The sequence below is a fragment of the Ursus americanus genome, chromosome 8 (genome assembly GCF_024610735.1).
Source record: "Ursus americanus isolate L20-20 chromosome 8, mUrsAme1.1.p, whole genome shotgun sequence".
Lineage (NCBI taxonomy): Eukaryota > Metazoa > Chordata > Mammalia > Carnivora > Ursidae > Ursus > Ursus americanus.
This window is the reverse complement of record NC_142134.1, coordinates 31,316,934-31,334,018: the sequence shown is the minus strand read 5'-3', so window position 1 is coordinate 31,334,018 and position 17,085 is coordinate 31,316,934. Positions and strand designations below refer to the sequence as shown.

The window sequence follows — 17,085 nt, the reverse complement described above, 5'->3', positions numbered from 1 at the left end:
ATTATTTAATTAACAAACATTAAACACACCACCAATGTTCCAAGTACAACAGGAAAATCAATTCACATTTGAAAATAAAGAACTGCCCTGTGCCTTGATATTGGTTCTTTATTTAAGTAAGCATTTCCACCCACAATTTTTAGGCTAAGAAACCACCATAGAAAGGAGAAGAGCAAGACAGGAGAAAAATCTGTACACTGCCTGAAAGTAAAATAGGAAAACTACCTTTATGTATCTTGATAATTTATTATTTTTAAAAGGAAGATCTTGCTTGTAGAGAAAATTACCTCTATTTTCCTGATCCTGATTACCAACTTGCTTACCTCTCCAAGGAGGAGAATCTAAAAAAACACCACCAACAAAGTCAGCTGGGAGAAACGACGGAGAAAGAGCCACAAAAACTGCAGAAATTGAAACTGGCAGACAGAGACCATAAGATGGCCCTTATAGTTTAAATAACAGACAACAGAAAATTTCTGCAGGGACAGAAAACTATAAAAGGTAATTGAGCAGTTTTTTTTTTTTAAAGAACCAAACAGAGCTTCTAGGACTGAAAAATACAATCAAAATAAAAAACAAAATGGATGACCGTTAATATAAAAAAACTGATGAAGTAAACTAGAATATGGGCAGGAGAAATGATGCGGAATAAAGCATGATGAGACAAAAACAACTGGAAAATACAGAAAAGAGGGTCTTAAACATAGAAGGCAGAGTAAGTCCGCTATGCTTAATGAGAATCCCCACAGAAGAGAATGGGAAAGAGGCAATACGTGAAGAAGTAGTATCGAGACTTTCTTAGAACTAAGAAAAGACCCAAATCTAGATTCAAAGAGCTAAACAAATCCCAAACAAGATTGATAAAAGAAATCCATATCCACATAATTAAACTTCGTAAAATGAAAGCAGATAAAGATTTCTTTTAAAGCTGCAATGTTTAGTCTGATGGTTGACTCAACAGCAACAAGGGAAGTTTGAAGAGAGTAGAAAACTATATCCAATGAAAGATAATGAAGGCCAAATCAGAATTTTACATTCAGCAAAAATATTTTGCAGATTGAGAGCAAAATATATTTTCAAAGAAATCATGAGCAAGTGTGCCACCAGTGGACTCTCACAAAATGAAATTCTAAAGCATTTCAGGCGGGAAGAAATTTAGCCCAGATGGTAAGCCTGAGATACAAAAATAAAGAGCAAAGAAGGTGAAATATGTGTATGGGTAAATACAAAATAAGAGTCTTGCAGAATTAAAAGACATTTATGTAAATGACAACAGAATTAAAAGTATGTAACAGAAATAAAATAAGTGACCACAGTAGCCAAACTGGGAATTAGAGTTGTTCTAGTTATTAGAACATAACAACTGTATAATAAATAATTCCCAAAACTTACTAGCATAAACCATCCATGTTCATGGATTCTGTGGGTTAGGAATTTGGCAGGACAGCAAGGATGGCTTGTTTCTGCTCCATCAAGCTTTGGGTTTGGAATCATCTGAACTTGCTTAATCATGTTGGACACCTGATGCTGGCTGTAGGTTGGGGACTTGAGTTTCTCCGTGTGGGTTACTTTAGGCTTCCTTGTGACATGGTGTCTGGAATCCAAGGGCGAGCTTTCCAAGAGGGAGTGAGAGAGCTAAGTAGAAGTCACATAGCCTTTTGTGACCTAACCTTAAATGCTGTAGTTACATATGATGCATTATGTTATATTAGTTAGGGCAATCATAAATTCTTGTTCAGGTTCAAAGAGAGTGAAAATAGATGGTCTCTTATGGGGGTTGGAGGAGGCTGCAAGATTCTAGAAGAGCATGTGAGACTGGAAACAGTGCCATGGCCATTTTTGGAAACTAAAATCAGCAAAAGGTAAAGATATCGATTAAATTTAGTCTGGCTTAATCTGAATGTGCAAACTATAAATACAGGGTAATCATCAAAAGACAAACACCACTGAACTAGAAAAAGAAAAAGGGTATGTATAGCTTAGGAAAAGAGAAACCATATCATGTATATTATTGAAGAGTTTAACATAAAGAATTTGTTAAACAGGTTTTGGGAGAATTGAAAACATCAGCAAGGGACACAGCTATTACAGGGATGAGGATGACATTATTAGAACCTGGAAGCCTAGAAGAGATACCCTGCAGAGTGCCAGAGAAAAGCTAGAGCCTAAGAACCAACCAGAGACTACTGGAAGAAAAGCCACTGTTGAGGGGATGCTGACAATGTCGGGAAGCAAAAATGGCAAGGGGAAAAGTTTCTTTTCCCTTTCTCCAGCTTTCCAGTCCTCCTCCTAGTGCCACGTATTTAGGGAACCTAAAGGAAGCCAAATGGCAAAAGAGAAATGCAGTTTGCAAAGTTCTAGAATACAAAAGGGTTTCTAGAGTTGAGAGATAATAATAGTAATCGGCATATATGGAATAAAAAACTATAAAAAAATTTTAAAATGCAAGAGAATAGAGACAAAGAATCATAGAACTGCCTAGACAAAAACAAACACAAACAAACAAAAAAAGAAAATCAAACCAAACCAAACCAAACCCCATAAAATAAAATGTCAGAACTAAACCTAAATATATCAGCAATTACAGTAATGTACATGGCCTAAGTGTTTCAGTTAAAATGCAGAGATTATCAAATTGGGTTAAAAAGAACCCCTAAAATACAAACTCTATGTTTAGAAATGAAGAAACACTGAAAAAAAATCTAAAAAACCTGAGTTGCAGAGGAACTCTTAATGGAAAGAGAATATTTTAACTATTAACCATATATGTGTCCAAACTTGTGGGATATGGCTACAATAATAAACAGAACATCATATAATTATATTATAGTAATATAGAGATATTTATAATTTTTAATTTTAAATGTGTATATTGAAAGACAGGCTGAAAATCAATGAGGTAAGTATCCAGCTCAAGAAGTTAGAAACAGCACTAGTTAAAAAAAAAAAAGGAAACCCAAAGAAAATAGGAAAAATATTAATAAGAGCAGGAAACGATGGGGTAGAAAGCAAACACACAAGAGAGAGGATTAACAAAAATAAAATTCTGGATCTTAGAAAAGACTAAACACTGTCCTTATTTGAAGTTTATACAGTATATCCGAATTAATTTGCAAATAATTTATAAGAATCATTAGAATTTAGTATGTTTCCAGATACAGAATACAAATTTTATTTAACACATAATCAAAAGGATAAAAAGTGGGCTACATAATTTGAATTAACATTCTTACTTGAGAATATCTAGAAAAGGTGGGCAAAATGTATTTAAAAAATGCTGGATGGCATTGGAGACCTATGTTAGTGATTGGTCAGACTAACATCTGGAAGAAATTCATAAAAGTGAACCATTCATTTGGATCACTTGGGCCCTAGGAGCTTTTGCAGATTTGTAAGAGTCCACTGAGAAGCTGAGGAGAGTTAAGGGACGAGTAATTGAAAGGTAGAGTCCAGTGCCAGCCAAGAGGTAGTAGCCCTGGTAACCCTAATCTATACTTTGAACCCAACTCTAAAGGGCTGTAGGAGTAAGGGTAAACAGGAAGTAAGAGGAGTAGTAGTCTATAGCTCAACTCTGAGTCACATGGATAACTCATAAAATCTTGACTCTGGAATGGTCTTGAGTTACTAGTGGCCAAGTGCCTCTGTGGAGGATGAAAATGCTATGTAGGACATCAAGTTATTTCTAAAAGCAACTTTTCAAATATAATATTGGCATACAATTAAAGATAACCATACACACAAAGATGTAAAAACGTTTAGCTGAAATAAAAGAAAAATAAAAACAGACCCACAGGAGAGGTCCAGATTTGGGATTAAACACACACTATAAAATAATACTTTTCATGTTCAGGTAGATAAAAGATTGAAAATTTCAGCAAGACAACTGGAAACTGTGAAAGTGACAGAATTTGCATATTTGTAATTATAGAAATTTGAGAACTGAAAATACAATGGGCTAAGAATAACCGTGATATTCTTATAGAACAATAAGTTGGGAGGACTTGTTCTGCCAAATATAAAAAACAATATATCAGCTACACTGATGAAAATACCATACTAGCACAGGGATAGAAAAGAAACAAAATATTCAGAGATATACACATAAATGGATATATGACTTTGGTGGTAATGCAGAAGAGTGGCACTGAAAAAAGGAACATACTTCATAATTCAATAAATGGTGGTGACACACTTCCCAGCATACACAAAATTAATTCCTCATGAACTGAAAACTGAAAATGTGAAAGGCAAAGTTAACGCCTTTAGAAGACAATGTACAGGGGAGTACCTTCATGACCCTGGACAGAGAACAGTATTTTAAGCAACTCACAAAATACACTAACCTTAAAACAAAAGACTGATACTTAGTACCCAACCACTGAGAAACTCTTTTTAGCAAAGATCATAAATAGAGAGAAAGGCAAGCCAGAGTGGGAGAAGATATTTGGAAACATACAGCTAACTAAAAACAGGACTTTTAAGATCTTCTATAAATCAATGAGGAAAAAGACTAACACAACTGAAAAATGGGCAAAAGAATTGAAAAGACACTTTGCAAAAAAGAAAGTCAAAGTCGCCAGCACACTTAGAAAAAGGTGCTCAATTTCACTAGTAGTTAGGGAATACAGAGTAAAACTTCAATGTCCTACAACTGCACATCCTCCAGACTGCCAAAATTTAAAAAAATCTGGTAATACCAGTGTCGAGCAAGGTGTGGAAACACAGGCTATCTCTACTGCTAAGGCAACAGTCTGTTACTGCCTAATGAAATTTAAGATGTGAATACCTATGACCAAGTAATTCCATTCCTAGGTATATACCTTAGTTGCACTAGGAAATACATACAATATGTTCATTGAGGAACTGTGATTGCCCCAAACTAAAAACATCTCATAGTCAACAGAATATATAAATAAGTTGTGGTGTATTAATGCAAAGGTAGACTACACAACAATGATGAATAAAGTGTGACTGTAAGCAACAATATGGATGATGCTCATGCTGAACGAAAGCAGCAGCCACAAAAAAAATACAGTCCGATCCCATTTACATCAAGTTCAGAAACCATCAAAAAGTAAACTATATTACTTAAGTACATGATAGGTAGTTAACACTATAAATAAAAACGAAGAATTATCACAAAAGGTAGGATAGTGGTATTGCCAGAGAGTATATGTAGGGAAGCTGGCTGATTGAGAAGGGGCTATGAGGGACATTTCTGGTCTGCTGTCAACGTTCTATTGACTTGACAGTTGGATACACAAGCCCTTACTTTAAAATTAATCCTTAAACTGTATATTTATATTCTATATACTCTTTTGTATACATATATTTGAATATATATTCCTCAACTTAAAAAACAAAGCTAAGAAATGACAAGAGAAAAATGAACACTGAAAATTACCTATTAATTACTTACTCTAATCCCCACGATTTCAACTTCCTGATTTTGGTTTGGATTTGTTGCAAATAAAACAGTTAAATTCATACCTACTGACTGTATACAAAATGATTATTTACTTACAATCACAATGATTTTTTTGTAATTTTAATTTTTGTTCATTATAATTGAATTATTACGTCAAGAGATTTTTCCTTAAGATCTCAAAAGAACAATTTTCTGTCATTTTACTAATTATAAATTATAAAAGAGTAGACTCTAAACATTGCTGACTTTTTTATGCCTTCTCATTGGCATCACCAGGGAGTGTTATGTTAGACAAAAAATAAAAACAAAGATATGGATCTATTTCTAAGTTCTAGCTTTCAGACAATTTAGAGGAAATTACTGATGAATATCAAAAAAGTTTTGAACTCTAAAAAGGGATATACTTTAAGGGTGCCTGGTTGGTTCAGTTGGTACAGCATGTGACTCTTGATCTCAGGGTTGTGAGTTCAAGCCCCACATTGGGTGTGAAGCCTACTAAAAATAAAATAAAAATCTAAAAAAAATGGAGTATACTTTAGATATCCCCAACCAACAGTGTGAGATTTACCAGATCTTCTAGGTTTTACACAGTCACCATTTCTCAATTGTTTTCACAGAATTTCCAGGAGCCAAAAGCACTTTGAAGTAATGTTCTTCTACACTCAATGACTGTTACATCTCCATGATTGCCAACTTGAAAATCAGAAAACACCAAAGAAACATTACTCACAAAATGAACAGCAAAACTGGAATCTCTGGAGTCAACCATGGAACAGGATTTACAAAGATACTGTCAAATTTCTTAATTTATTTTTAATAAGTAAAAAAATCACTCAGTGGTACCATACAAAATCAAATAATTTTCGCACCTGGTATTTTAATCACCAAAAGTGATCTCATGGTACAGAAATAAAACAGATAATGAAAAAAAATTGTCATTAACTTCACACCCTGGCTTTCCAGCTTAGCAGAACTACATAGAGATTAATGGCAATAACCACTACCTACAGGGGAAAAAAAAGCAATGATAAAATTGGTTTCAGGTTTAATCACAAAATGAACTTAATCCTTGTTTGTTTTGTTTATGTCTATTAAAGCACTGATCACTATAAATAAGAACTGATAGCATGTTTCCAAATTTACTTCTAAAAAGATGTGGGGATTTAGATAAAATATAAGCAGCTATTAGATCATAGTTGAGGATTACTGAATGGCTAACTTGTAAAACATCAGTTACTATCATACAAAGCAAAATGAAAATGGGGAAAAGGCTTCTCACCGAAAAGTCCTTTTATTATTGCTAGCCTCAAGAGTTCTAAGCCATAGAGCTCTGATGTTCCTGAATTCAATTTTAAGGAATTTTAAACATTATACTTGAACAAAAATTACTTATTTCAAGGGTATCCATCTCTTTTAAATTCACCCTGTCCACCTATCTTTGTCTCCAATGCAGAGTATCCTTTTATTCATTCAAATTCACCTTCTACTCCCAAATATATTTTCCCAATTGGACGATACTTTTACAAAAGAATGAAACAATACGGCTGGTTGACAAAGTAATTTCAACTATTTATAAATGAAATAAAAGGAAACTTAAGTAGAGAGTATAAAAAGATACCAAATAGGAGTAATACTGATGTAAATCTAGTCTTGAGTTTATCAAAGTACCCATTAACCGCCTGAACAGATCAGACTAAAAGCAGCTAGAGGGAAGTACTTCCTATGGTTACAAAATGCCAACTGCTTTAGAATGCATGATAGCCTTAGAAATAAAAGAAATACTTGCTGTTTTAACCAAGTTTACAGTGTTGAGTACATTTTACATCATTTTAATGAAAGCATTTATATGAATTTTCTGTAGTATCTCCAATCAGAAAACAGAAAGTTTCTATCAGTAAAGACCTAAAAAAATAAATTTTTATCTTTGTCAATTCCCTTTCTGGGAATGCAGAATAAAATAGCATGTTTCCCTTTAAAATAAAATGTCTTTTTTCTGTCCATTAGGTTGCTGGAAGAAAAAAAATCAAGACTCAACTAGTAATGATTTTTTTTAATTTCTAGTTTTCATCTACTTCTAAGGACACTCCCTTTACAAAACCTTTTAGTCTTATATACCATGACAATCAGGTTTAGAGTTCCAAATAAATAAAATAGCCACATTAGAAGGCATATTGAAGAATCAAATGCTTAGCCATATTTACCTGTTCACATTCATGGATCCTCTAAGAGATTGTCAGAGTTCATATAATACTGTTAACACTTAATACATTAAGTTAACGTGTCATCTGACCTACTGCTCATGGGTTACAACACTGATGCTATCAACAGAGATCCTGATTTCTGGGAGATAGTGATATTAACAAACTCCTCTTAAATTAGCAGGACAGTAAACTGTAACCGTACAATTTAAAATGGCTACTCTTCATTCACCGCTACCATCTCTCCTCTTCCCACTGGTGTTAAACTCAAAAGCCTAATTGTAAGAGGTGCAGGGTGCCAAACACTATTTTTATAGAAATTGGGTCTCAAATTGTGAACAGCAACAAAAAATTCACCAAGTAAGATTAAACTTTTTGGATAGTTGCATTTGTTACTTTCAATTTCTTGATCTTTTATCTCTTCTGGTGATGGATACAAATTTTTTTCCTTCTTTTCATCCAGAGAGGCTAATACACAATTTTTTTGTAAGCATTATAAAACATCAGTCCAGTTCAAAATTGCTTGTGATCATATCCACATATAAAGCACTAGACAAGTCTAGATTATATTCCAAAACGCTTTAAAATTCTTCACTGTAGTTTTCTACTGATGTTTCCCTTAAATTAAGGCTTCATCAAAGAGAAATCCATAGTATTATGAATTGATTTTTTTTCATTCCCGAATTAAGTGCAATCTTTACAACATCAAGTAGTACTGGAGTATATTTAAGACAACTTCTGTTAATCAGTGTCATGACTAAAATAGTATCTTACTGGAGGTCCAGGCAAATCTTCATCTCCATCAGTGTCTGGAGCAAATGACACAGTAAGATCCACATATTTCTTTTCAGTAGAAGGTTTCACAAGTTTATGCATTCTAAGAAAGATAATCAAGGACAAATAATTTGGTAAATTCTGTAAAATGAGATTTGCTGTTTAATGTTGCCCAGAGAATCTGAACCTGTGTGCCTAGACTTTACATTTATTTTTATTATTTTTATTTTTTTTTAAAGATTCTATTTATTTATTTGACAGAGAGACAGCCAGTGAGAGAGGGAACACAAGCAGGGGGAGTGGGAGAGGAAGAAGCAGGCTCATAGCAGAGGAGCCTGATGTGGGGCTCGATCCCATAATGCCGGGATCACGCCCTGAGCCAAAGGCAGACGCTTAACCGCTGTGCCACCCAGGCGCCCCTACATTTATTTTTAAATCTAACAATTCACATGCTTTCATATATTATAATTTTTCTTTACTAAAAGCTCTAAACTCAAGACATTCATTAATCTAATAGTGAATCAGTCTGGACTACTGCTAGTAGTAAAGAATATAGACCATTTGTTAAAAGATAATCTCCCCACCCACAAAACCAAAATGTAAGCACTGTTTTTTAAAAATGAATTATCTTCATATTCCCTATAAAGTGTGGATGCATCATAAATTCTTCTCAAGCCATTTCTATGTAAAGAGTAAAAAGCAAATTAGTTTCAAATCTTCAAATGCAAGCTAATCACTGCGAAAGACATTAAGTTTTACCTTTCTGTCATATCCCATGTATATCCTATTCACTAAAAAAACTACTTTGTTGTTGTTGCTATTGTCACGGATACTGTCTCGAATCAAGTTATCATCTATATATCCTTAGATTACTAGATTAGCTTCGAGCCAGCTGTCTTCTATCTCCAATCTACTCTGCTGCCAGAATCCTCTGTAAATCTGATTTTACTTTCTTGCCTAATTAAATTATATATCATATGCCATGTACCTATCTCATGCCAGACTCCGAACTATGTAATCTATTTAAACCTCAATATAGCTCTTTCCATTTTACAAAGAAATTTTGTTCCATTTATAACTTCTCATTCTTTCTACCATTTATTCTTATCATCTCATCCTTAAGTTATTCCAAATGCTGATTTCCCAAACAGATCATGAGTGCTCTTTATTAATTGTATGCTTTTGCATAAACTATTGCTTTTGCCTGATATCCATTTTCAAAAGTAGCTCAAATGAAATCTACCCTAAGAGGAAGGCATGAGTTAGTAATGCCTAAGGTATTCTGTAAAAACCTTTATTATACTAATTATTCAATTACATTTTAATGATTAACATGTCCCTTTCTCATAACAGACTGTGAACTCCTTGAGGGCACAGGCTATTTGATAAAGACGTATAATGGCAAAATAGTAACAGGAGTAAGATTTATGGGCTACCTCTCAGTTGCTATTACACTGCTAATCTTTACTATTATTTTAATGATCAATAGCTACGGGCACAATCATTCCTATTTGTGGATAGAAAACTAAGTTTCAAAAAAGTTCAGTAAGCTACTCAATATGACAAAACAAGTAGCTGGGCATGGATGTGAATCCAGGTCTTTTTGAAGCCAAGCTTGTCTAGCCACTTAACGGGTACTTTGTAAATATCTGGTAAATGAAAAATGTAATAAATGAAAAATATCATTCACAAAGTATATCATGCTGGAGATTCCAAATACTGGCCAACTTATAAAGCACTATTGTGAATTATTTGCAACAAATTTTAAATTACACTCATCAATATGCTTCAGGACCACACATTCTTTTTTTTTTTTTTTTAAAGATTTTATTTATTTATTTGACAGAGAGAGACAGCCAGCGAGAGAGGGAACACAAGCAGGGGGAGTGAGAGAGGAAGAAGCAGGCTCCTAGTGGAGAAGCCTGACGTGGGGCTCGATCCCAGAACGCTGGGATCACGCCCTGAGCCGAAGGCAGACGCTTAACGACTGCGCCACCCAGGCGCCCCAGGACCGCATATTCTACTCTCATCTAGGTAGTATACAGAAAATACTATTATTAATATATTGAAGAGATACTAAGGGATCCTAATGACAAAGTAATATAAGGCAAATTAATGCATTATATGTAATAGCAATTTTGTTTTTTTAAAGTAGAGATCATTAAGCCTGGATTATAGTAATTAAAAGTGATTAATCTCATTAATTGATAATCATAGTTAAAACCTGCAAATGTCAGGGGCGCCTGGGTGGCTCAGTTGGTTAAGCGTCTGCCTTTGGCTTGGGTCATGATCCCAGGGTCCTGGGATCAAGCCCGGCATCGGGCTCCCTGCTCAGCAGGTAGCCTGCTTCTCCCTCTGTGTGCACTCTCTCATCTCTCTCTCTCTAATAAATATATACAAAAAACAAAACAAACAAGCAAAAAAACCCCCCAAAAACCCTTGCATATGTTAAAGTACCTATCATGCAGAAATTCATACAACAAATATTTTTATGCTAACTTTTATTTAATACAAGTTAACATATGTCATTTGACCTGCTGCTCATGGGTTACATCACTGATGCTATCAACAAAGATCCTGATTTTTGGGAGATGGTGCTATTAATAAACTGGTTAAATTAGCAGCGGTAAATCTATTTGGTTTCCCAGTATGCATCCACCTTATGTTTTAGTTCTTGTGACTCTTCTGATGTAAGGTTTAATACTTACGTTAACTTCAATCTTTTTGCATGACCAGGCATTACAGGAACATAAAGCATCTTGACTCCCTGTACCACCATTGTTGGCTCAATTCCGTACTTCTCCTAAAAGTAAATACCCAAAAGAGAAACAATCAGAGCTATGTCCAGATATAAAGGGCTGGGTGACAATGTTTTACAACCAGTAAAAAGACAGCAAATTTCTCCTAAATATTATTTATGAAAACCTCCAACTAATGAAGTAAATAAATATCTCACTTTGACTGCATTTATGAAATCCAAGAGGGTGAAGTCTTCTTTTCCATGTATAGTCCATCTATCCCAAATTGTAAATGATATTCCATTTCTGTTGTAGAAAAATATTCAAAACATTTTAATATTTTTCCCTTTAGTAATAATAAAAAGCCCCATAAGTCCATTATTTGTGATTTAGCTACATAATAACACAGAGGAAAAAGAAAAATACAACTTATTTCTCCATTACACCATACAAGGTAACCACTTTTACCAGTACACCTTGTTGATCGTTCCAGTGTCTCATAATAAATCTGTGCGCCTTAGCAAGAGAGTTCTCTAACGGCTGCATGGGTTTCACTGTGTGGATGTTCTAGTTCCCTATTACTGCACAGTTGGGTTGTTGCAATCTTTGGCTATGATAAACAGTGAATATCTTGATAAATATTTCATTTGAGGTGAGTGCAAATGTGTCTGAAAATCTGAAATATCCCACTGATTTCCATTATGGATTATACTATTCTATATTCCTATCAGTAGTGATGTATGAGGAGAATGTTTTCTCACTCTTGCCAAAACAGGGATTTTCAAGTTTTGGATATTGCCATTTTGAAAGTGAAAAATGGAGGTCCAGGGGAACTGTTTTGCTCTGTCACATAATTTTTGGAACCAGATTCTAAATCGCATGATACATCAGTCAGACGTTATAGTGCCTTAACTCATCTGAATTAGGAAAACAGATGAAATCATAAGAAAGTACAATGCTAAATAATGTGGCAGATTAAATATTATGAGAGTTCTATGGCTAGTTTAGTCATAAATGCTTTGCCTAAAGCAAAAGAATAAAATTGGACCACTATCTTACACCATACAAAAATTAACTCAAGGGGTTCCTGACTAGCTCAGTCGGTACAGCATGTGAGTCCTGATCTCGGGGTTGTAAGTCTGAGCCCCACATTGGGTGTAGAGATTACTTAAAAATAAAATTAAAAAAAATAATTAACTCAAAATGGATTAAAGACCTGTATATAAGACCCGAAACCATAAAGCTCCTATAAGAAAACACAGGTGGTAATAAAGCTTTCTTTTTTTTTTTTAAAGATTTTATTTATTTAGGTGACAGAGAGACAGCCAGCGAGAGAGGGAACACAGCAGGGGAGTGGGAGAGGAAGAAGCAGGCTCCCAGCGGAGGAGCCCGATGTGGGACTCGATCCCGGAACGCCGGGATCATGCCCTGAGCCGAAGGCAGACGCTTAACGACTGTGTTACGCAAGCGCCCCCAATAAAGCTTTCTTGATGGTTTTTTACATTTGGTACCAAAAGCAAAAGTAGACGAATGGGACTATATCAAACTAAAAAGCTTCTGCATAGCAAAGAAAACCATCAACAAAATGAAAAGGCAGACAACGGGGTGCCTGGATGGCTCAGCTGGTTAAGCATCTGCCTTCGGCTAGGGTCATGGTCCCAGGGTCCTGGGACTGAGCCCCACATTAGGCTCCCTGCTTAGTGGGGAGCCTGCTTTTCCCTCTCCCTCTGCCGTTCCTCCTGCTTGTGCTGTCAAATAAATAAATAAAATCTTTAAAAAAAAAAAAAAGGCAGACAAAATGAACAGTGGTTAATTGCACAAACTAATAATCTTACATAAAAGAAATCTAGAAGTAGGCAAACCAGGGATGTTCCATTTGTTTCATAAAGTTGCTAGTGATCCAGGCTTCTTGCACTCACTATTGGGAGGCAGTTTTTCATGACATTTCTACATGTCTTATGACAGCTTTTATCTAGAAGTATCTTTTCAGGGCGCCTGGGTGGCTCAGTCAGTTAAGCATCTGCCTTCAGCTCAGGTCATGATCCCAGAGTCCTGGAATTGAGTCCCATGTCAGGCTCCTGGCTCAGCGGGAAGTCTGTGTCTCTGCCCCTCCCCTGGCACATGCTGTCTCTCTCTCTCTCTCTTCAATAAATAAATGAAATCTTAAAACAAAAAAACAAAAAAAAAAAAAAAGAAAAAGAAAAACAGAAAAACAAAAAGTAGAAATATCTTTTCAAAGATTTTTTTTTCAGAATAAACAGCTTGTCTCCCTTCAGGTCAGAGGGCAGTTCTGATTCCTGGACAAGGTAATAAAGATAATGCCACTCCGCTGGGCAACAACTGGTCAGATTTGTCAGTAGTCTTTGTATAAAATCGGGGCGTTCTTAAGCTCAGTATTCCTTAGCTGTGACACAGATCTGTTGCATGAGCACTATCAACTTGGATCCTCTGCACTATCTGCATGGGACTTAAAGGGCAAGAGAAAACAGTGTAAACATGAAGCTCATGTTACCAGCTATGACAGAAGTAATAAACTGTCTGAATTAAAAAAAGAAAAGAGAAGAAAAGAAAAAAGAAAAGGCAACCTACTGAATGGAAATAGATATTTGCAAATCATGTATCTGATAAGGGGTGACTATCCAAAATATATAAAGAACTTGAAGATACACAGATGGCCAACAGGTACATGAAAAGGTGCTCAACATCACTAAACATCAGGAAAATGCAAATCAAAACCATCATGAGGTATCACCTCACACCTGCTAGAATGGCTAGTATTAAAAACAAGAAATAACAAGTGTTGGAAATAGTATGGAGGTTCCTTAAAATATTAAAAACAGAATTACCATATGATCCAGCAATTCCACTCCTGGGTATTTATCCAAAGAAAATGAAAGCAATAACTCCAAAATATATCAGCACCCCCATGTTCATTGAAGCATTATTTATAATAGCTAAGGTATTGATACAGAAACAACCTAAGTGTCCATTAATGGGTGAATGGATAAAGAAAACGTCTCTCTCTCACACACACACACACACAAACTATAATTCATTCATAAAAAGAAATCTTGGTATTTGGAATAATATTAGCATTATGCTAAGTGAAATAAGTTAGAGAAAGACAAATAAATACCTGTATGATCTCACTTTTATGTGGAATCTTAAAAAACAAACCCTGACATTGAGCTCACAGATACAGACAACAGATTGGTAGTTGCCAAAGGTGGGGCTGGGGCATGAGCAAAATGGGTGAAAACAGTCAAACGGTTCCAGTTTATAAAATTAATCATGGGTATGTAATGTGCAGCATGGTGACTATAGTTAATAATACTATACTGTATAGTTGAAAGTTGCTAAGAGAACAGATCTTAAAAGATCTTATTACAAGGAAAAAAAGAGGCTACGGTGATGATGTTGACCGGGATTACTGTTGTGATCATGTCTTAACAACATACAGGTGTTGAGTCACTGTGTTGCACACCTGAAACTAATCTAACACATGTCAATTATTTCTGAAAGAAAGAAAGAAAGAAAAAGAAAAAGAAAAAGAAAAAGAAAAAGGAGAAAAAGAAAGAAATGCTTCATGAAGATGGGATTTTGACCTAGTCTTGAAGTGATGGCAAGGATCACTATCTATGTATCTATGAAAATATATATAGATATATGTATCACTCATATTCATTCACTCATATCACATATCACTTGTATATACATGAGGAAAGTAGAGGTGAAACTACAATTTTCTCCTTTTAGAAGGTAAACATTTTATTTCATTATGCGAGAGAAATAGACCTTCACGCATACCTGATTTCAGTTCTTTTTACTTCAGATGTCTCTGTAAACACTATAATTGGAATGGCTAAGTTAAGGAAACAATTTTTGTAAGCCTCAAATGGATAGCCACCAGCTACCTTGATCATCTCCAACGCAACCTAGATAAAAAGAAGGTGATCTGAGTATAAAGAGCCCAAACCTATTCATGACTTTAAATGCATCTACTTAATTTTCCTAAATTCTTCTCAAGCATTTCTCTGTAAAGAGTAAAATCAGCTACTAGGTTGAAATAGCAGGAATTTCTTACAAATCTGTCCACTTTTAGCATATCTTATACTTTCAAACTTTTCACCTGTTCTATATGCGGTGAGCAAAGTTATTAAAAAAATTATTTGGGTCATGTCATCTTCCTATTTTGGAAGATAGCAGAACTCAAGAAATACAATAGTCTAAAACAATTTAATATACGGGCAGATAATTACACAGCTTCTAAGTATAACACTATAGTACAGCAAAACAACCAGGGCCAGCCTAAAGATTCTGAATCATTAAGGAAAGATTAAATTGTAAGAAATCTGAATCACTAACAGGAATTACATTTTTTAAGGCAAAGAACTAAAATCCAATACAATCAAAGAGCAACCATTAGAGCAATTCGTCTTATTCAAGAAAAATACAGTACCTGCTTTATATGGAGGATACAAGAATGATTAAGAGGATTTACTGCTTATAAGAAAAATTATACTGTCTTGACACAGGTTAATTTTATGTTAAAATGTCTTTATGTCTGTAAAGCTTCAAAATGTGGACTACCGTATTTTCAGAAATATTGAACTTTAAAATGTAAGATCAATATGGATCCCTCCCTCTCTAAGATCTCTGAGTGACTGGCTGGGGTGGTACAATGGGGAAAACAGGTTAAGAGACAATGAAAAGATATATTTCCGTTCAAAGAATAATAAGCTCACCAAGCCAGAAACCGCAGCAGTGGATGTTGCTATAGCAGGTATAATTTTACCAGCTATGCGCTTTGTTTTGAAACGGTCAGCGGGTTCAATGCTATACATTTTTGCACGAAGGTTTGATGCAGCTGTAATGAAGTCTATGTGTCCGTTACGATCATCATCTTTTTCAAATGAAAGTACTGCCATCTGAAGATCACCTGATCACAACCAAAAAAATAAAGTTTTGTAGTAATTTGTAAAGGTTTTATTAGGTAAAAAGCAATCTGGATTCACTATTCTTAAATATTCCTTTATGTTTTAAATGACTGAAATACAATAGAAAAATCCAGGAAAATGAAGTTATTGAAGGATATGAAAATGATGGCTTTGGTATCACTGAATCAGAGAAGTTTCTATATTAAAAAAAATCTAAAACATGGAAAATAAGAAAGCTATGTACCTCATCTGATAGTAAGCTGTTTATGAATAAAACTGTTAACACTGGGTACTGTTCTAAAGTTGATTCCATAAATACTACTGTGAAACATTTTGCCTCTGATAAGTACAGAGTAAGTTAATCTAATAAAAATATGTATCAGTTTGGAATATTTCTAGATTACTGTTTCTCAAAAATCATTCTGTAGATAGGTGTAGTTTTATCTGTTATGAAATGAGAAAGAAATGGAATTTTTTCTAGAATTGTAATGATTAAATTAACATATTTATATTTTATTTACAAAATAAATAGTTGGCTAACCTAGGTTCTTTTTTCCAGAATTTTAGTGGTTTGTGCATAAATATCCTGAAAGTCTGGAAACTGCTGATTTATGTAATAAAAGATGGTGAGCAGGTCTAAAAAATAAGCAAATGGCTCTGATTTTAAAGAATACAAGTTCGGTTTCCTTATGTTTAAAACCATTTAACAAGGATGTATACAGGTCAAGTTGTATTCCCCTTGTATAACTATGGAGACTAATAAGCCAGAAAGAAATCTGTCAATGGTTTTTTATCCTAAAGTGACTTCACTGGGTCTAAGTGTTAGTCTATATAGGAACTCCATTTTTTTTTAAAGTATTTTTTTTTTTTAAAGATTTTATTTATTGGACAGAAACACAGCGACATAGAACACCAGCAGGGGGAGTGGGAGAGGGAGAAGCAGGCTTCCCGCGGAGCAGGGAGTCCGATGCAGGGCTTGATCCCAGGATCCTGGGATCATGACCTGAGCC

At 34.7% G+C, this 17,085-nt stretch overlaps 2 protein-coding genes across 2 annotated transcripts in view; one reads left to right on the top strand and one right to left on the bottom strand.

The window, feature by feature from the left end:
- Positions 1–6,185, top strand: part of STAP1 (signal transducing adaptor family member 1) — a 44,928-nt gene extending 38,743 nt beyond the window's left edge. Inside the window, exon 9 of the mRNA XM_045771500.2 lies at positions 6,046–6,185. Within this exon, the coding sequence (XP_045627456.1) occupies positions 6,046–6,077 (32 nt within the window). The 3' untranslated portion in view covers positions 6,078–6,185. The remainder of the gene's footprint in view (positions 1–6,045) is intronic.
- Positions 95–17,085, bottom strand: part of UBA6 (ubiquitin like modifier activating enzyme 6) — a 92,074-nt gene continuing 75,083 nt past the window's right edge. Inside the window, exons 29-34 of the mRNA XM_045771498.2 lie at positions 15,884–16,077; positions 14,946–15,073; positions 11,357–11,444; positions 11,109–11,203; positions 8,401–8,503; positions 95–6,121 (exon numbers count right to left, since the gene is read on the bottom strand). Of these exons, the coding sequence (XP_045627454.2) occupies positions 6,101–6,121; positions 8,401–8,503; positions 11,109–11,203; positions 11,357–11,444; positions 14,946–15,073; positions 15,884–16,077 (629 nt within the window). The 3' untranslated portion in view covers positions 95–6,100. The remainder of the gene's footprint in view (positions 6,122–8,400; positions 8,504–11,108; positions 11,204–11,356; positions 11,445–14,945; positions 15,074–15,883; positions 16,078–17,085) is intronic.